At 42.3% G+C, this 23085-nt stretch overlaps 1 protein-coding gene across 1 annotated transcript in view; it reads left to right on the top strand.

Annotated features, from left to right (window-relative positions):
* Positions 1 to 377: 377 nt before the first annotated feature.
* Positions 378 to 23085, top strand: part of LOC123751041 (methyltransferase-like protein 27) — a 91623-nt gene continuing 68915 nt past the window's right edge. Inside the window, exons 1-2 of the mRNA XM_069328226.1 lie at positions 378 to 496; positions 19911 to 20019. Coding sequence (XP_069184327.1) covers positions 392 to 496; positions 19911 to 20019 — 214 coding nt within the window. The 5' untranslated portion in view covers positions 378 to 391. The remainder of the gene's footprint in view (positions 497 to 19910; positions 20020 to 23085) is intronic.

Below are 23085 nucleotides of genomic sequence, written 5' to 3'. Positions count from 1 at the left end.
GGACCAGATGTATATAACCATCCTGGACCAGATGTATATAACTATCCTGGACCAGATGTATATAACCATCCTGGACCAGATGTATATAACCATCCTGGACCAGATGTATATAACCATCCTGGACCAGATGTATATAACCATCCTGGACCAGATGTATATAACCATCCTGGACCAGATGTATATAACCATCCTGGACCAGATGTATATAACCATCCTGGACCAGATGTATATAACCATCCTGGACCAGATGTATATAACCATCCTGGACCAGATGTATATAACCAAGTGCAATTTAATTTCTTGAGGGTTTTTTTACGAAATGAAATGACATTTTATTTCCAAAATGATGACGTTATTTTCTTTAATGCTGCAGATGAGCAGCAAGAGCGAGATGGAGGAGATTACTGGTAAGGTTCTGGCAGAGTTCCGTCAACCCGGCCAGGATCCCTATCAGCTTATCGCTAAATACAATGAGTGGAGTAAGATCTACGATCAGGTAATTGGAGTTTCCATTTTTGTTCATATGACTATTATTGAACAAATCTACAAGGGCCTTGATAAGGGTTCGAACCTTTGCGCTGGATGTTTGCTACTGGCAAACATTCTGGAGCGCTACTGCCCCCACCAGGGTCCTGAGGCTTCCACTGAAGCCTAACCGGGATTTCACACAATTCCCCCCATGCACTCGGGCTCTGTCAACCAAATAGTTCTACCTCTGATGTACTTCAATACACACAGAATTCTCAATAACGTGATATATCAAATTAACACATCCACAAGGTGCTCGACGAGGGTTCGAACCTATGCGCTGGATGGATCCTCGTGGGGGCAGTAGATGACCGCTCCTGACCAAGTGATGACTGATCCGACCTCAATGATAATTGCTACTGAAAAATAAGGACAGCTCCTGACCAACTGATGACTGCTAAAGACACAATTAGGACAGCCCTTGACCAACTGATAACTGATCCCAGTTCAATGATGACGGATACCAGCTCAATGATGTCTGCTAATGACACAATACACACAGCTCCGAACCAACTGATGACGGATCCCAGCTCAATGATGACGGATCCCAGCTCAGTGATGACGGATCCCAGCTCAATGATGTCTGATAATGACACAATACGCACAGCTCCGAACCAACTGATGACATATCCCAGCTCAATGACGACTGATCCCAGCTCAATGATGACGGATCCCAGCTCAGTGATGAATGATCCCAGCTCAATGATGACGGATCCCAGCTCAATGATGACGGATCCCAGCTCAATGATGAATGATCCCAGCTCAATGATGCCTGCTACCGATACAATAAACACAGCCCCAAACCAAATGATGATTGATCCCAGCTCAATGATGACTAATCCCAGCTCATTGATGACTGCTACTGACACAATAAACACAGCCTCTGACCAACTGATGATTGATCCAAGCTCACTGATGACTGATCCCAGCTCATTGATGACTACTACTGACACAACTTTGGTTGGAACCAAAGAGCCAAAGCTCAACCCCCGCAAGCACAATTAGATGAGTACAATAAACACAGCCAGTGACCAATTGATGACTGATCCCAGCTCATTGATGACTACTACTGACACAATAATCACAGCCACTGACCAACTGATGGCTGATCCCAGCTCAATGATGACTGCTACTGACACAAAAACACAGCTCCTGTACAACTGATAACTGATCCAAACTCAATGGTAATTGGTTGTGAAACAATGATAACATCTCCTGATCAACTGACAAATGCTACTGACTAAAACAACTGCTCCTGGCTCACTAGTTAGAGCTTCTCTCCCACTGGTAACTACTTATTATTCACTAGTGACAGCTCCTAACTCTGCAGCTATTGCTCCTTACCACTTCCTATACATGATGACACACTGACAACAACAGATACACACACACGACAGTTCCTGACTCACACACGACAGTTCCTGACCCATAGACGACTGTTCCTGGCCCACAGACGACTGCTCCTGGCCCACAGACGACTGTTCCTGACTTCCACACGACAGCTCCCGACTCACACACGACTGCTCCTGGCCCACAGACAACAGCTCCTGGCCCACAGACGACAGCTCCAGGCCCACAGACGACAGCTCCTGGCCCAGAGACGACAGCTCCTGGCCCACAAACGACAGCTCCTGATCAACCGACGACAGGTTCTGACCCAGAATCGACAGCTCCTGACTCACAGACGATAGCTCCTGACTTACAGACTATAGCTTCTCTCCCATTGACTATAGATATTGACCCCCAGACGACAGCTCCTGACACACAGACGACAGCTCCTGACACACAAACGACAGCCTCTAACCCACCGACGACAGGTCCAGATCCACAGTCGACAGCTCCTGACCACAGCCGATAGCTACTGACCCACAGACCACAGGTCCTGTCCACAGACGATAGCTCCTGACCACAGCCGATAGCTACTGACCCACAGACGACAGGTCCTGACCACAGACGATAACTCCTGACCACAGCCTATAGCTACTGACCCACAGACGACAGCTCATGACCGAATGACAGCCCACTGACGATTGTTCGTGACCCAGGGACGACTTCTCTTTACCAACAAACAATACCTCCTGAGACTAACAGTAGCTTCTGACACTGATGACGACTCATAATGCAGAGAAAACTCCATCAGACTCCAGAATATCTGCTCCTGTCTAGCTGTTGAGATCTTAAGGCCCAGTGACCACTGTTTTTATCCTACTACCTACAGGTCCTGATACACTGACGCAGGTCCTGATATACTGACACCAGGTCCTGATATACTGACTACAGGTCCTAATACACTGACGACAGGTCCGGATATACTGACGCAGGTCCATATGTACTGACTACAGGTCCTTATATATTGACTACAGGCCTTGATATACTAACTACTGGTTCAGAAATACTGACTACAGGACTACAGGTCCTGTATATAATCAATACAGGTCCTGATATACTGAAAACAGGTGCTGAAATACCGACTACAGGTCCTAATACTGGCTACAGGTCCTGATATAATAACTACAGGTTCTGATATGTTGACTGCAGGTCCTGTTATACTGACTACACGTTCTGATATACTGATTGCAGATCCTGATATACTGACGAAAGGTCCTGATATAAAGACTGCAAGGTATGATATACTGATTACAGGTCCCCATATACTGACTATAAGTCCTGATATATTTACTACAGGTCCTGATATACTGACTACAGGTCCTGACATACTGACGACGGGTTCTGATATACTGACAAATCGGTCCTGATATACTGACGACAGTTCTTAATATATTGAATACAGGTCCTGATATATTGACTACAAGTCCTGGTATACTTACGACAGGTCCTGATATACTGATGATAGGTAATGATATACTGACGACAGGTCCTTATATACTGACGACAGGACCTGAAATACTGTTGTTGTTGTTGTTTAAGATTCGCTACTCAGAACAATAAGTTCCAGTAGCACGGGCTGTGGTGAGCCCGTAAGTGGAGGCTCTTTGGAGCCATTATCTGTATCAGTGGCTGATACTAGAGATGTGGCGATGGATGGGGGTCTTCATGATGGTTTTCAGCCTGGAGGGCTGGCTATACCAGTTATGGAGCTGGTGGATTAGTGTGGGCCTCTAGGTTTTCCCTTTTTTCTTTGTCTGCGACTTTGGCTGAGCAGTGCTGTCGTTGGAGTTTGGTGACGTGGCCTCCATGAGGAAGTCTTGAACCGTGTAGGTGTCGTATTTGTGATGCGGCGGTGGAGCTCCTACTATGGTTCCCTCGTTTGAGGAGTCCGTAACCTCCGTAGTGGGCGTTTTTGTCTTTCGCCTCGCAGCCTTAGGTAGGCTTAGGTGTCGTTGATTGGTGGTTGTAGCTATTTCAGGAGCGCTGGTGGTGCTGTTATCGTTTGTAGACAGCACGTCTGCTAGCGCGGCTGCTGAGATAGTGATGGTAGGAGTGCTGGGAGCTGGAGAAGGAATTACCTCTGTGTCGCCCGGGTCATGGGCGGTTCTGGAGTCGGTGTTGAAGTTGACCGCATGGTCGTCCTGGTGGTAGTCTCCGGAGTGGTAGAGGAGGCAGTGAGATTTACGCCAGTGGCTATGATGGGGGCCAGGCCATTGTCTATGTATAATGCGTTTAGTTCATTGACAAAGCGCTGGTTGTCTGGTCCTGCAAGCCTTTCCGCTAGTCTAATAAGACCAGGACCTGATATACTGAACACAAGTTCTAATATATTGACTGCAGGTCCTGATATACTGACGAATGGTCCAGATATATGGACTACAGATCATGAGATACAAACTACAGGTCCTGAAATACTGATGATAAATCCTGATATACTGACGAAAGGTCCAGATATACTGACTACAGGTACTAATATACTGACTAAAAGGTTTTGTTATAATAATTACAGGTCCTGATATACTTACGACAGGTCTTGATGTACTGACTACAGGTCCTGATATACTGATGACAGGTCCTTATGTTCTGATTAGAGGTCCAAATATACTGACTACAGGTCCTAATATACTGACTAAAAGGTCCTGTATAATAATTACAGGTCCTGATATACTGACAACAAGTCCTGATATATTGATGACTGCTCCAGACATATTGACAACAGGTCCTTATATACTGACTACAGGTCGTGATATTCTGACAACAGGTCTTGATATACTGACGCAGGTCCTGATATACTGACAACAGGTCCTAATATACTGACGACAGGTCTTAATATACTGACGACAGGTCTTAATATACTGACTACAGCTCCTGATATACTGATTGCAGATCCTGATGTACTGACGACAGGTCCTGATATAATGACTGCAGGTTTCGATATACTGAGTACAGGTCCTCATATACTGACTATAGGTCCTAATATACTTAATACATTTCCTGATATACTGACTACAGGTTATCTTGAGGTTATCTTGAGATGATTTCAGGGCTTTAGTGTCCCCGCGGCCCGGTCCTCGACCAGGCCTCCACCCCCAGAAAGCAGCCCGTGACAGCTGACTAACACCCAGGTACCTATTTTACTGCTAGGTAACAGGGGAATAAGGTGAAAGAAACTCTGCCCATTGTTTCTCGCCGGCGCCCGGAATCGAACCCGTGACCATAGGATCACAAGTCAAGTGTGCTGTCCGCTCGGCCGACCGGCTCCCTAGGTCCTGACATACTGACGACACGTTCTGATATACTGACAAATAGGTATTGATATACTGGCTCAGGTCCTGATTTATTGATGACAGGCTCTAATATACTGAGGACTGGTCTTGATATGCGGACTACAGGTCCTGATATACTGACGAGAGGTAGTGATACTGATGACAACAGGTGTTGACACACTGACGACAGGCCCTGATATTCTAACGACAGGTTCTGATATACTGACGACAGTTCCAAATATACTGACTACAGGTCCTGATATACTGACTACAGGTCCTGGTATACTTACGACAGGTCCTGAGATACTGACGACAAGTCTTGATATGATGACTACAAGTCATGATAAACTGACTACAGGGTCCTCATATACTGACGACAGGACCTGATATACTGAAGACAGGTTCTAATATATTGACTGCAGGTCCTGATATACTGATGACTGTTCTTGATATAAAGACTAAAGGTCCTTATATACTGACGACAGGTCATGATATAATGATGACAGTTCCTGATATGTTGATGACAGGTCCTGATATACTGATGATAGTGTTTGATATCCTGACAACAGGTCCTGATATACTGACGACAGGTTCTGATATACTGACAACAGGTCCTGATATACTGACGCAGGTCTTGATTTACTGACGACACGCTATAATATACTTAGCACAGGTCTTTATATGCTGACTACAGGTGCTGATATACTGACGAGAGGTCCTGACATAATGACAACTTGTCCTTATATACTGATGACAGGTCCTGATATTCTGACGATGTTTGCAAATATACTGATGAGAGGGCCTAATATACTGACGACAGGTCCTGATATACAGACTACAGGTCCTGATATACAGACTACAGGTCCTGATATACAGACTACAGGTCCTGGTATTATAACTACAGGTCCTATTATATTGACTAAAGGTCCTGATAAACAGACTACAGGGCCTTATATACTCACGAAACGTTCAGATATACTGACTACAGGTCCTGATATGCTGACGACCGGTCCTGATACTGGCGACAAGTCCTGATACTGACGACAGGTCCTTATATAATGACTACAGGCCATGATATACAAACTACAGGCCATGATATACAAACTACAGGCCATGATATACAAACTACAGGTCCTGAAATGCTGACGATAGGTCCTGATATACTGACGAAAGTTCCTGATATACTGACTACAGGTCCTAATATATTGACTAAAATGTCCTCTTATACTAATTAAAGGTCCTGATATACTGACGAAAGGTCCTGATATATTGATGACAGCTCCAGACATACTGACAACAGTTTCTGATATACTGACGCAGGTCCTGGTATACTGACGAGAGGTCCTGATATACTGACAGCCAGTCCTAATATTCTGACGACAGTTTCTGATATACTGACCATAGGTCCTGATATACTTACTACAGGTCCTGATATACTGACTACAGGTCGTGACATACTGACGAAAGGTTCTCATATACTGACAAGTAGGTCCTGATATACTAATTCAGGTCCTGATTTATTGATGACAGGCACTAATATACCGAGGACTGGTCTTGATATGCTGACTACAGGTTCTGATATACGGACGAGAGGTACTGATATAATGACAACAGTTGTTGATACACTGACGATAGGCCCTAATATTCTGACAACAGGTTCTGATATACTGACGACAGTTCCTAATATACTGACTACAGGTCGTAATATACTGACTACAGGTCGTAATATACTGACTACAGGTCCTGGTATACTTAAGACTGGTCCTGAGATACTGACTTAGGTCCAGATATACTGATGAAAGGTAATGATATACTGACTACAGGTTCTAGTATACTGACGACAGTGCTTGATATTCTGACGACAGATCCTTATATACTGACTACAGCTTTTTATATAGTGACGTCAGGTCCTGATATACTGACGAGAGGTTCTGACATAATGACAACTTGTCCTTATATATTGACGATAGGTCCTGATATACTGACGATATTTGCTTATATACTTACGACAGGGCCTAATACGCTGACTACTGGTCCTGATGTACTGACGACAGGTCCTGATATACTGACGACAGGTCCTGATATACTGTCGATAGGTCCTAATATTCTGACTACAGGTCCTGATATACTGACGACAGGTCCTGATATACTGACGACAGTACTTGATATTCTGATGACAGATCCTGATATACTGACTACAGATCCTGATATACCAATTGCAGGTCCTGATATACTGATAACAGGTCTTGATAATCTGACTCTAGGTTTCCGGATATTAGCCAACTGACGGTTGATCCTAGCTATCTTACGTCTACTCCTAGCCTAATGAGCATCTGGCCCACTAACAACTGCTCTTGACCAATTGACAATTATTGCTGACTCACTGGCGAAAGCTTGTGGTCTACTGAAGACTTCTTTTGATCCTCTGACGCCAGCTTCTGACTACCTAACGACGACGACAGATCCATTGACAACTACCCATGACGCACTGCCGCAAGCTTTTGTCCAAACGAAACTGCTTTTCAATGACTGACGAATTCTTCTGATTCACTAACAGCAGCTGACATATTGACGATATCTTTTGACCCACTAACATCTGTTTCCAACCCTCTGTTGCCAGATTTTGACCAATAAGACCACTTTTGACCCTTTGAAGACAGAAATGTATGCAGTGACTACAGCTACTGACCCACTGTCAGACGCCAGCTTCTGATCCATTGATCACAGCTGGTGATCCAGTAACGAGGGGTCAAGTTGCGCTGACAAAAACTCCTGACCCACTGATGACTGTTCTTTACCTACTGACAATATCTGTTAACCCACCGACAACAGCTACTGACCCATTGATGACTGCTTCTGATCGTCTAACATAAGGTCTTGACCAACTGATGGTTTCCGTCCTATTGATAACATTTCCTGACTAAATGAAAACTTTGACACGTGACGACTTCTTCTGATCCACTGACTAAAGTTCCTAATCTATTGATGAATTATTCTTATCATTGACTACCCACTGAAAATAACTCTTGACCCGCTGACTACACATCCTGGCGATAGCTTTTAGGCTGCTGTAGTTTTATTCTGATACTGAAGAACGGTGCTGACCCAGTGACAAAGGTGTTTCATTGATGACAGCTCAAGAAACACTACAACTGCTTATGTGCAATTGACGACCAATCCTGACCCACTGACGACTGGTCCTGACCAACAGACAACTTCTGTTGAATAACTTACTCAGGGTACTGACTCATTAATGACAGGCTGTAACCCATTGTCATCAGTTCCTGACTCATTGATAGCAATTTCTATCCAACTGACTGGCACACCTCCAATCCAATTAATGACAGGACGTGACCCACTAACGACAGCTAATGATCTAATGATGACATCTGATCAAATGGTGATATACTGACGACTGCTCTTATTTAATTGACGGCAGCTCCTGACCTACTGACGAGCTCTTCTTATTTACTGATGACAGCTCCTAACCCGTTGATAATTGTTCCTATCCCACTGTGGCGCCAAACGACTTGGACTAGACGGTAGAGCGACGGTCTTGCTTCTTGCAGGTCGGCGTTCAATCCCCGACTGTCCAGTTGATTGGGCACCATTCCTTTCTCCCGTCCCATCCCAAACCCTTATCCTTGTTCCTTTCAAGTACTACATAGTCGTAATGCCTTGGCGCTTTCTCCTGACAACTACCTTACTTATCCCACTATTACCAGTTCTTGACTCACTGAAGACTGTTTCTGACTAATTTAATAACTGCAGACTGCTTCTGACCATTGACCCTGACCCAATATAATTTCTGAACCACTGTCAATAGTTTGACTCACTGAAGATAGCTGCAAACACTGGCAATGGCAACAGCTCCTGACATACTGATGACAGCTCCTTCTCCATTGATGCTAGATTTTGACCAAAAAAACACAGCTTCTAACTCTGATGAAAGCTCTTGACCCCCACTTATCTTCTGACCTATTTATTAATCATATCTCCTTAACCATTGATGATAATTTCTGACCCACTGATAAAAACTCCTGTCCCACTGATCGTGGATTATGACTTATGTGCTCTACAATGCTGACCTGCTCAATGTCACAATAACAACAGTTCAAGTCGCACTGATAACAGTAGTTCCCTTGTTGACAGGATGGGACAGTTTGTTAGCATCACAATCATCATGTTTGTGTGGCATTTATCAAGATATGGTATCTAGGTACATGGTTTCTCATTTATTTTTTGTGTTTATCGGCGTTTGGTATCAGTTTAAAGGGTGTTGAGACATGTTTTCAGATAACACTAATGGGTGGAAAGTATTTGTTTGGTATTATCAGTATAAGAATCTTATTTGTCTTTAAAAACTGTCCAAAACTGGTACAAGGTGTAACCTAGTTGTGCTTGCAGGGGTTGAGCTTGCTGTAAGGTAGTAAGGACTACCTTACAGGTACCTTATCCAGAGTCTCTGTATCTATCTCCCGCTAATTCCACTGCTGTTAATGAGATAATCGTTTCTCTTAAAACAAAGTAAAGTGCCCTTGCTGAGATACCAACTCTAATTAACAAAAAAAAAACTCCAGATTTCTAGCTCCTGTCATTGCATTGCTCTTCAACAAATCACTTGAACTCCACACCTTTCCGTATATTCTAAAAAAAGCGAGTGTAACCCCAGCGCATAAATGTGGTGATCTCATTGATTTCAACAATTTCAGACCTATATCAGTTTTGCCAACTTTGTCAAAAATATTTGAAAAGCTGATCTACAAGCAGCTTTACTTTTATCTAGATAAACACATTATACATTTAGACAATGTATACATTCTTGCCAATATACATTCCGACCCAAAATAACACTAACGATGCACTGATTATTATAATTAACTTGATACATGTAGATCTTGATGAAAATGAGTTCCCTGTTGAGTTATTTGTTGACCTACATATGGCTTTTGACACTGTAAACCACCAATACCTTCTCCTTATATTACATCATTATGAAGTCAGAGGTCACTCCCTGCAATACCTTCAGTCTTACCTTAGTGACAGGCTCCAGTATGTTTCTGTGAAAGATTCCATTTCTGGCACCCTACCCATCAACATTGGTGTTCCTCAGGGCAGCATACTTGGCCCTCCCCTCTTTCTCATCTATATTAATGATCTTCCAAATGCCTCTCAACACCGCAACCCAATTTGATTTGCTGATGACACAACCTTCATTTTCTCCGGTCCTAACCATCTTACTGTGAATGATACAGTGAATACTGAACTAAATAATGTCCATCTTTGGCTAACTGCTAACAAACTCCCTCTTAACATTGACAAAACCTTCTATATTTTGTTTGGTAATAAATATTCAGATCAAATTAATCTGAAAATAAGCAATATCCAAATTAGTAACAAAGTAGATAGTAAATGCCTTTATGTCCTCGTCGATAACAAGCTGAATTTCCAAGGACACATTCTAAATATAGCAAAAAAAGTTTATATAACTGATGGCAATCTTTCTAAGATTAGATATTATTAAAAGCAAAAAAAGTTTATAACTATTGGCATTCTTTCTAAGATTAGATATTATCAACCTCGCCCTGCTCTGTTACTCTCTCATCTATCCTTATCTCAATTATGGTAATTGTGTTCGGGGTTCTACTGCCCAAAATCATCCACGTTCTCTAATTACTCGACACAATTCTGCTATTGAAACAATAACAAAATCTGGCCCCAGACACCACTCGGCATCCTTTCTTAAATCTTTGAATATATTAGGTATTAAGTCACTGCACATCCTCTCAAGTGTTCTCTATATATATTTTAAACTCTGAACTGTAATGCCAATTCTCACCTTAAACGCTTCCTGGAAGATTGTAACAGAGCCCATGAGCATGGGCTCATGGGAATGACTTTCCCAGACACGTCAAAGGCTTTACCTCTCTCAACCAGTTTAAGAAAAATACTAAGTACTACCTAATAAACTCCATGTAACCTACCTTACCCCTAAATGTCAACCCATGTCTTGCTATTTTCAAACAATACTGTTTGTTGACTATCTTGTATAATTATGGACTTCCCCCATTTACATTTTGCTTGTAACTTATCTTGTATGAATGTACTTTAACCTGAATAAACACTTTATTTTATTTTATTTTATTTTATTTGAGAATGTATTTATGAGCGTGTGTGTGTGTGTGTGTGTGTGTGTGTGTGTGTGTGTGTGTGTGTGTGTGAGTGTACTCACCTAGTTGTGCTTCAGGGGCTTGGCTATTTGGTCCCGCCTCTCAACCGTCAATCTACTGGTGTACAGAATCCTGAGCTTCTCAAGCTCCATCATATCTACATTTGAAACCGTGTATGAAGTCAGCCTCCACCACATCACTTCCTAGTGCATTCCATTTACTAACTACTCTGAGACTGAAAAAGAACAAGTTCTTTCTAATGTCTCTGTGACTCAGTTGGGTACTCAGCTTCCACCTGTGTCCCCTTGTGCGTGTACCACCAATGATAAATAATCCATCCTAGTCTACCCTTTCAATTCCCCTGAGAATTTTGTATGTGGTGATCATGTTTCCCCGGGCTCTTCCGTCTTTCAGCGACGTGAGGTGCAGTTCCCTCGGCCTTTCCTCGTAACTCATGCCTCTTAGTTCTGGGACTAGCCTAGTGGCATACCTTTGAACTTTTTCCAGCGTCGTCTTGTGCTTGACAAGGTACGGGCTCCATGCTGGGGACACATATTCCAGGATTGGCCTTACATACTTGGTATACAAGGTTCTGAAAGATTCCTTACACAGGTTTCTGAAGGTAGTTCTGATGTTAGCCAGCCTCACATACGCCGCCGATGTTACTCTTTTCATGTGGGCTTCAGGAGACAGGTTTGGCGTGATATCAACTCCTAGATTTTTCTCTCTGTCCGTTTTGTGAAGAACTTCCTTTCCCATTCGGTATCCAGTGTCTGGTTTCCTATTTCCTACCCCTAGTTTTATTACCTTACATTTACTTGGGTTGAACTTTAGTAGCCATTTGTTGGACCATTCCATCAGTTTCTTTAAGTCATCTTGTAGCCTCCTACTATCATCTTCCTCTGTCCTAATCCTCCTCATAATTTTTGCATCAGCAAACATTGGGAGGAACGAATCAATGTCCTCTGGAAGATCATTTACATATCAGGAACAGTATAGGTCCAAGAACTGATTACTGAGGGACTCCACTGGTGATTCCTCGCCACTCCGAATCCTCGCCCCCTCACAGTGAATGACTTCTGTTGCTTAGATACTCCCTTATCCAGTGGGCCACTTCCCCTTTCACTCCTGCCTGCATCTCCAGTTTGTGCACTAGTCTCTTATGTGGTACTATGTCAAAGGCATAACATAACCATTACAGAAGCCATTGTTGACTAGGACCTGCCTTACCCTACAGATTTCTTCGTCGACTTGCTTCCAACCAGAGCTGTGAGTGAGAGTTCGGTCGACGTAAGCGTTGACAACACTCCTCTTGTAATGTTGTGTAACTCTTGTAATGTCAACGCTTACGTCGACCGAGCTCGCACTCACAGCTCTAGTTGAAATCAGGTCGACGAAGAATCTGTAGGGTAAGGCAAGTCCAAGTCAACAATGGCTTCTCTAACGGTTATGATGAAGACGTCATTAAAAGAAAGGAAACGCCATGCAACCTCTGAAGTGTCAACTAACACAAGACTTGTACCCCCTATTACACTGTTTCACAGGAACTTCTTTTCGACGGCTCATATAACGGAGAAAAGTGTCCTGAAAGACATTATAAATTGGAACGTTATCTCCATAGACACAAATCAGAAGATATAGTTGACAATTTACTACAAAAACAAGAAAACGGCCAACCTACTCGTGAAAAGCTCTCCAGACACCAAACACAACGCCTTGAAAGAAACCAACGTCGTCAATGCCTTCACATGCCCACTTTGGGACTGTCAGCCCTAAAGATATCAGTGTATAGGCAAGACAACATATTTTTTTAGGCAATTAGCAATGCACAAAGAACAGGGCTCCATCAAGGAGCATATAATCTCCTCACACGACCAGACCATCACCAGAGAAATCTTAACAAGCAACACAGAAATTATCGACAGATACCACAACGACAGGAGACTCGACATCTGCGAGGCCCTACACATCAAAAAGTCAACACCATAAAATCAACAGCCAATTAACACATAATTACATTCTACCCACATGAAGACCCTGAACCAACACAGAAGAAAAAAAATAAATCACGCAAAATACCCACGGATTCGTATTTTATCAACTCACCCCAAAAAGTTGCCAGAGTATGTAAAATTGTCTTTACCCATCGATTTGTGCCCTGTCACCTCACCCAAAATCATTTGTATTCTATCACTTCACCAAAAAATGAATATAAGCATGAAACAGAGTATGTAAAATTTGTCTATGAAAGTGTGAGAAGTGTCTTGCGAAACGCTTCTAGGCGTAAAACCATAAATGTGTGAAAATGAACTTTACAGAGTTAATTATTCAACTACCATTGACACTAAAGAAAAACATAAGAAATATTGAGAAGATTCGTGTTAGAATTATTAATCTTACTATTTCGGTCATATTCAACAACATATATATGTATATATATAGGTGAAAGTATGTGTGGTATGAGAGTAGGCTACGGGTATATGTGGGTGGGAGTAGGCTATGGGTATATATGTGGGTGGGAGTAGGCTATGGGTATGTCTGGGTGAGAGTAGGCTACGGGCATATGTGGGTGGAAGTAGGCTATGGGTATGTCTGGGTGGGAGTAGGCTACGGGTATATGTGGGTGGGAGTAGGCTATGGGTATATTTGGGTGGGAGTAGGCTATGGGTATGTCTGGGTGAGAGTAGGCTACGGGTATATGTGGGTGGGAGTAGACTACGGGTATGTCTGGGAGAGAGTTGGCTACGGGCATGTCTGGGAGAGAGTAGGCTACGGTTATGTCTGGGTGAGAGTAGGCTACGGTTATGTCTGGGTGAGAGTAGGCTACGGGTATGTCTGGGTGAGAGTTGGCTACGGGTATGTCTGGGAGAGAGTAGGCTACGGGTATGTCTGGGTGAGAGTAGGCTACGGGCATGTCTGGGAGAGAGTAGGCTACGGTTATGTCTGGGTGAGAGTAGGCTACGGGTATGTCTGGGTGAGAGTAGGCTACAGGCATGTCTGGGAGAGAGTAGGCTACGGTTATGTCTGGGTGAGAGTAGGCTACGGGTATGTCTGGGTGAGAGTATGCTAAACTCCTATATTGAATTATGTAATATCTTTTATCATCAAACCCACTTAAACCACGTATAGTGTTTGATGAAGTGACCATTTGGCCATCAATATTTCTTATTTGAGAGTATTGAAAAGTATGTCGTGGGTCATTTGTGTTTAAAACGTCTCTAAAGTGTTGGTGAGTTATGGTTTTTTTGAATGGCATGGTGTATGCCTTTGGCTGCAATAGAATATGTAGTGTTATCTATAAAGACACTGTACATTTTCGGTCGAAGTGCAACAACTTAGACGATGCAGTGTTCACCAAGAGATTTCAACAGACCTAAAGCTCCCTTACGTGAGTGATCAAACAAGGGATGATTCTTAGGAAAGTTGCTCGGGTCAAGCCAAGTACATAGTGGTTCCTGGGCCATTTCCTGATATATATCCTCCACATGTTTCATATAAATTATGAAACGGTCAGTATCATCATAAACCATGTCCACATTAGAATTATTGATGTGTTTCAGTATTTTACACCAAAAGTGATATAAACTGTATTTAGCTAGCTCTATTATCTGAAATCCCACGTAATTAGGATAATTAATTTTAATAAAAGATTTAGCGCTGGTTGTAAGTAGGTTATTCTCTGACAAAAAAATTGCATGCTTAAAAGAGTGGACTTCTCACCTCACTCAAGAAAGACATCGGGGTGCACACTAGTTTGGTGGATGTTGAGTATTTAGAAGCGTTTAACAGAGTCTTCCCAAACACTAAATTAGTGAGCAACTTGAAGAGTTGCTTTCTGTACCTACCTGAAGCTCATTCTGATTTTGTATGTTTTTTCTAAAAAATTTAGTATGTACTCACTGGGAGTATTCGTAAATGCTCTAGATCAATACAATTTCCAACCCAAGGTCTATAAACAGCTGCAAAGGAGGAAGTGCAATAAAATAGTTTTTTTAGGTGAATGATCCCCAACTAACTTAATATTACGATGGTGGCAGTTTTGTAATGCCTTTGCGATGTAAAAGTGCTTTATTGAAGGCAGATAAGTCAGCCATTTGTACCTCCTTATGGTTTAGACACAGAGGCAAGTCATCTGTTAGTCTAGCCAGATCAGGTCTTATTTGCTTTGTGTCTATCAATAACCAATACCCCTTGTTGGATGTGAAAGGTTTCTCGTGGAACAGCCTGTCTTCCCTTATGAATGTGTTCATTTCATCATGTGAAAGTTTTCTTATGCCTCCATAATGGAGCATTTTTGTCATGCAGCTTCCATACAGACTGTTAAAGTCTAAGTATAGATGATAGCTGCTAACATCTACTTGTGGATCAAAGGAAGGATTGATGTGTTTATTGTTAGCTTTGACACAGCTCCTCACAGCTGTTGTAAAGCCGCCTCTTATGTTTGTTGCTAGTAAATTGTGCAGTGTGACATCCGCACACAGTTCTAACGTTATTTTACTTGACTTTAAAAAGCAGTCATAAGCATTTCCAGGAAGGTTACAGTAGTGGGTCACGTCTGTATGACATGTTATATAGAATTTCCCTATGGAAAGTAAAAATGTCAGCTAGAAAACCCACATCACAAACTAGATATACTAATAAGTATTCTTTAAGGTTTTTACAACCTGTTGTGTTACAGACTAATTTTGCCTGAGCGTATTCATCTGCACTGATGTGTGACTGACTCAAACTACTATCAAAATTGACTATTGGTGTAAGTGAGGTTTCATTGATATCGCCAATTTTTTGGGGGTATTCATTGGGAAATATTTGTTTGCCATTCAACAAATGTTGATGGCTGTTTACAGGCAGGTGTTCTATCATTTTACGGGTAGATGTGCGGCCGAGTCAGTGAAGATAGACCTATTGATATGAAAGCAAGAGAGTCGATAAATCTAAGCTTACTAATTTCTACTTTTAGAAATTTGGTCCCGTCTTTCATTAAAAGATTGCTTCGTTCTTTTTTTTTTCTTTAAATTTCAAATTCTTCTATGATAATCCCCATATCGTATGACATTATGAGTTATTAATATGAGAAATTTGATTGAATTTTTGTGTCTTAAATTACAGTTATTACAAAGAGCTCCTATGTAATTGTTGTTCTCTTTAGGATGGTCGTGGTGTTTGACCTTGTAATTATCATCTGTGAATGCCTCCTCACAACACTGACACTGTGTTTTTTTCTAAAGTGATCTAAATCCTCGGTCGCCATATGAATTGCAAAATAAGGAAGGTTTGCTTTAATGTTTTTCAACAATCTAGCCACTTGCCTCATACAATGTATAACACTATCCTCTCCAAAATGTGTGTTCATCAATAAACCACTTGTTGGTTGCTATCAGCTATGAGATACCTGTAAGCTATAGCTCTTTGTCTGGCTGTGACTGACCCACTCACATCGTTAATGTCCAGAAGTGTTTCAAAATCAAAATAACACAAAGGCGAAGGACTATACCCTTTGCTGGTGTTTTTAAATTTCAGTGAGACTCCTTCCTGATACTGCACGATCTTTTGTGATTGTTTAAGGCATTCTGCTCATGATATTCTGATAGACATTTACGACAAAATACTGTGTTTTTGCAATGGCTACGAGCAAAGTTTCTCAGGAAAGTATTCAGATCTTTTATTAAAGCCACGTGACTGTCTCTCAGCAGTAACAAAAATACAATGGTATGGTATTATTTTGCTCTGCGACGACATAAAGTAATATGATACACTTTTTCTGTATATTTACTTACAGAGTACATGTATATGCTTAATTCATTAAGCCTTTCTACTCTGCTGATGTCTTCCCACGAAATTGGGAGATTTAAATGGTCTTACTTTATTAGGAGAGTCCATCAGTCTCCCTATGCTTTCCCATGACCAACTACGTTGCTGGGCCTTAAAAACTGCTAAGCAATTAATGATGCAACTTTCATTATTGCTTTGGGGATTAAAAACTTGATTCTTGCTTTGAGGATTAAAAACAGGATTCTTGCTTTGGGGATTAAAAACTTTATTCAAATGTACCATACCCACAGTAGTAACTGTGGATATGGTACATTTGTTCCTATTCTGCTGCGAATGGAGTTATTGCAAAATACTATCGTGATGAAGTCAATATTGTGGAGTGTGAAGCCACTTCTTTCAGTCTCAGACAGTAAAGTCTCTAAACGAGACATGAGGTATTGCACCCAGAACTCTAGAAGTTCCCCAATGTCTTCAAGTGTAACTATAGGTGTGGAGGTAGTTATGTAATGATCTCTCAACTCATCATTAGTGACATTTTGTTTTAAAAGGGTTAATTTCACCTCTAGCAGTATTTTGAACGATGGAGTTAAATTGTAATCTGTAGACAGGGAATCCATATATGTATGAATTTGTTCTAAGAAATGCCGTCGAAAATTACTCAATGAATCTATTGAGTCTTTTTCTCGAGGTATAAAGTATTACAGTCTGGTGAACAGATCCTCTAGAGACCCTTGTCTATCGATAATATGTGGAAGTTCTATTATGTTTTCTTCTTTATTGCTTGAATTGAGATCTTAATCTGAGTTGTCTGTCTCTAAAACTTTACCGCACGTAAAAATACCACTGGGTTTCGCTTGGGGAATTATGCCTCATGCTAATACCACTAGGCCCCACTTGGGGGCTATGACCCATGATATCACCACTAGAACCCAGCTTGAGACCTTTTACACTGATCACGTGTACCTCTAGTGCAAATTTGAAAGTGTTTTAATAAAGCATCTTGACACGCGGGTGTCTTACAGAAACTGCAGATGAAAGATGTGTGTGGTTTGAAAGATGCAAGGCCACACACAGTGCACTGAAGAATCTGTTGTTTGTTGTATGATGTCCTCGGTCTCCTACATTGGCGCAGATGCACACCACATTACTCTAAACACACATCTTGGCTGCAGTAGGAGCACATGAATATCGAGTGTCGCCCCCTAGGTTAGCGCTTGTCTGCTTCACGTCTCGCAATATGTCAGCCATCCACTCATCTTACCTAAATTTATAAGACTAACACGTTTCTTTGTTTATACAAAGAAACGTGTTAGTCTTATAAGTTCCAGACACACACACACACACACACACACACACACACACAATTCCACCTGCCCCACCCCAGCTAACACTGCACCACTTTTCCCCTCATACCCAAAGCCCACCCAACCCTCACCCCTCCTCTGCACCCCCATCTCCCATATAACACTCCTCATCTTGTGACCCCCGTAACACCTTCCCCCATCTCCCTCTTCCCCTCTTCTACCGTAAAACCCCCACCTACCCCTGATATCCCCCTGACTAATACAACCTCTCTTCCACTCCCAGCACCCAGGCTCCATTCTCCCCACAGCCCCCACTATCCTTCTCCCCCCAACCTCTCAATCTCTATCTGACTCTGAACCTCACTATACTTCTCAACCCCCCTATGCCATTCAGACCCTCCCTAATTTTCAGACCCACTATGCCCTTCCTACCCCTCTAGATGCCCAGACCCCATTCGCATCCCATGCACCCCCAGGCACCCCCCAGGGCCCCCCAGCCCCCATTCGCCCACTCCCTGTGTCTTGTCTGTACAGTCTGTCCACTCTCTGTGTCGTGTCTGTACAGTCTGTCCACTCTCTGTGTCGTGTCTGTACAGTCTGTCCACTCTCTGTGTCGTGTCTGTACAGTCTGTCCACTCTCTGTGTCGTGTCTGTACAGTCTGTCCACTCTCTGTGTCGTGTCTGTACAGTCTGTCCACTCTCTGTGTCGTGTCTGTACAGTCTGTCCACTCTCTGTGTCGTGTCTGTACAGTCTGTCCACTCTCTGTGTCGTGTCTGTACAGTCTGTCCACTCTCTGTGTCGTGTGTGATCTCAGTCATCTTAACTTAAATAAAAGTTCGAGTGACAAGATATTTACATAAATGTGGTAGCAGTGTACTATATAGGCTCTTTTCGTTAGATGTCCTGCTAACTTCTCAGTTACGGTATTTTATATCATTTTACATATAAAACATATAAGGGACAAGATAATAGTTTAACGCCCCTGACTGTCCTCAAAATTTTAAATACTGACCCAACAATAGCTGCGTCCAGCCATCTCACAGAACTCCAGTGTGTAGGTGTGATATTAAACCAAATTATTACTCGTATGCTAATTGAACATTTTCAATATCAAATGAGTATAAACTAAAAGTGCCTCCACAAGGGTTAGAAAATAAAACAATACAAATAAATAAAGAACAGGCAAATGTTTACAAGAGTTTCTCTTAATAAATATCGAGACGTCAGGTGTCAATAATCTATAAACAATTGGAGCAGTTTAACATATCAAAGAAATAGGATTGCTCGTTAAGTCCTTATATGCATTAAAATTACCAATAACTTGTAACAATATTTATAGGAGCATAACCATAAAGTCAGAGGAATATATATTGATATTTCGTATTTTTACCTATCATACAAGATATTTTTGGTCAATTATTTATAGGTATAATAATAAAAAGGAAGCATCTCTGAAATGTGACATTCTTATCTTGGCTAGATGTTGGACTGTGCGAATTACAGAGGGCACGTGATCGCTGCTGAGCACGTGGCTCAGATGGTCCCAGAGGACCGCCGTCAACACGTCCGAGTGATGGACATTGCCGCAGGTACAGTGCAATTTGGCTTCAACATAAAGATTAATTACTTCAATGATAAAATATTACTCATAGAAAAAAAATTGAATTAGGAAAAATAGGTTAAGGGTCTTAAGTATGGGTGAGACCTCAATGATGTCCCTGTATTCTAGAGACCGTCCCGGTACTGTTCAGTCCTGTGCATACATTCCTATCTATTTTGGATATAAATGGATTAGTAACACTACTTACTGGGTGAATCGTTAAGCATTACCTAGCTATAATCTATGGAATGTGGACCAAATATGCTAAGAATAATATTGGAAAAATATATAAATATTTACATAATATTTATGCAGCAAAATTATATTCTACAATACGTCATGTTTTTTGTTGATAATAGTAATAACGTTATCTTATCAATGAATGATAGTAAATGTTTCAAACAATTTCAGTGGTCAAGTAGTTGTTTCGATCTATTTTCTAGTTTATGCTTTATTTGACTTTGTCATTCGTCTTTGTTTCAGTATGCATTTATATAGAAGTTTATACAAATATAAATACTATTTTATACCAGTAAATTATATTTTTAAATGCTAAATATGTTGATGATTTAGATTCCAATGATTTGACCTTTCCAACGATTATGACACAGGAAATGTTTGAAATTATATGGAGAGTGAGAGAATGATGCCTCTTCCTCGAGGGTCCTGAGCAGCCAACTGGCCTACCCTGACCAGTGAACTAGCAACACACTGCCCCGACTCGATTTGTCACACCATTAACCTCCTTCACACTCATCTCCTTCCTCTCTTTAGTTAAAAAAAAGTAGTTTTTTCTATGGGCGATATATTTTAAAAACAAATATGATTGCATCACTACCCAACTCTCCCCAATACATCCAAAACATTATTTGAATCTTAAACTATGGTTCCCACCCTCTAGACGATGACGAACAGCCACACGTTTTACATCCCGCCCCGCATGTTTTACATCACGCCCCGCATGTTTTACATCCCGCCCCGCATGTTTTACATCCCGCCCCGCATGTTTTACATCCCGCCCCGCATGTTTTACATCACGCCCCGCATGTTTTACATCCCGCCCCGCATGTTTTACATCCCGCCCCGCATGTTTTACATCCCGCCCCGCATGTTTTACATCCCGCCCCGCATGTTTTACATCACGCCCCGCATGTTTTACATCACGCCCCGCATGTTTTACATCACGCCCAGCATGTTTTACATCACGCCCAGCATGTTTTACATCCCGCCCCGCATGTTTTACATCACGCCCAGCATGTTTTACATCACGCCCAGCATGTTTTACATCACGCCCAGCATGTTTTGCATCCCGTCCGACATTTTGCATCGTGTCCGCGCACTTTGTATCACGTCTGCGCAGTTTGCATCACATCCACGCATTCTGCATCCCGTCCCCTACATCTGTACACATACACACACACACACATACACACAAACACACACGCACACACACGCACGCACACACACACACACACACACACACACACACACACACACATTTGTGGTTGACAAATGGAATGCATTACGAAGTGATGTGGTGGAGGCTGACTCCATACGCAGTTTCAAGTGTAGATATGATAGAGCCCAATAGGCTCAGGGACCTGTACACCTGTTGATTGACAGTTGAGAGGCGGGACCAAAGAGCCAGAGCTCAACCCCCGCAAGCACAACTAGGTGAGTACACACACAACCTGCATACCATGCAAGATAATGGAGAAGATTGTGCGAAGAATGCTAGTGGAGCACCTGGAGCGAAAGAACTTTGTAACACAGCATCAACATGGATTCAGGGATGGCAGGTCCTGCCTCACAGGGTTACTTGAATTCTACGACCAGGCAACAAAAATAAGGCAAGAAAGAGAAGGGTGGGCAGACTGCATATTTTTGGATTGTCAGAAAGCCTTTGATACAGTGCCACACAAGAGGCTAGTGAAAAAACTGGAGATGCAGGCTGGAGTGAAAGGGAAGGAACTCCGTTGGATACAGGAGTACCTAAGTAACAGGAGACAACGAGTCAGTGTGAGGGGTGAGGTCTCAGATTAACGAGACGTTACGAGTGGAGTACCGCAGGGGTCAGTCCTTGGACCTATACTGTTTCTGATATATGTAAATGATCTTCCAGAGGGTATAGAATCGTTTCTCTCAATGCTTGCCGATGATGCAAAAATTATGAGGAGGATTGAAACTGAGGACGATAGTAGGAGGCTACAAGATGACCTAGACAGACTGAGTGAATGGTCCAACAAATGGCTGTTGAAGTTCAACCCGAGTAAATGCAAAGTAATGAAACTAGGCAGTGGAAATAGGAGGCCAAACACAGGATACAGAATAGGAGATGAAGTACTTAATGAAACGAACAGAGAGAAAGATCTAGGAGTTGATATCACACCAAACCTGTCTCCTGAAGCCCACATAAAAAGAATAACGTCTGCGGCATATGCGAGGCTGGCTAACATCAGAACAGCGTTCAGGAACCTGTGTAAGGAATCATTCAGAATCTTGTACACCACATATGTAAGACCAATCCTGGAGTATGCGGCCCCAGCATGGAGCCCGTACCTTGTCAAGCACAAGACGAAGCTGGAAAAAGTCCAAAGGTATGCCACTAGACTAGTCCCAGAACTAAGAGGCATGAGTTACGAGGAAAGGCTGCGGGAAATGCACCTTACGACACTGGAAAACAGAAGAGTAAGGGGAGACATGATCACATCCTACAAAATCCTCAGAGGAATCGACCGGGTAAACAAGGATAACTATTCAACACTGGTGGGACGCGAACAAGGGGACACAGGTGGAAACTGAGTACCCACATGAGCCACAGAGACGTTAGAAGGAACTTTTTCAGTGTCAGAGTAGTTAACGGATGAAATGCAATAGGCAGTGATGTGGTGGAGGCTGACTCCATACACAGTTTTAAATGTAGATATGATAGAGCCCAGTAGGCTCAGGAATCTGTACACCAGTTGATTGACAGTTGAGAGGCGGGACCAAAGAGCCAAAGCTCAACCCCCGCAAGCACAAATAGGTGAATACAAATAGGTGAGTACACACACAC

The sequence above is a fragment of the Procambarus clarkii genome, chromosome 2 (genome assembly GCF_040958095.1).
Source record: "Procambarus clarkii isolate CNS0578487 chromosome 2, FALCON_Pclarkii_2.0, whole genome shotgun sequence".
Taxonomy (NCBI): domain Eukaryota; kingdom Metazoa; phylum Arthropoda; class Malacostraca; order Decapoda; family Cambaridae; genus Procambarus; species Procambarus clarkii.
This window is presented reverse-complemented; position numbering and strand designations above follow the sequence as displayed.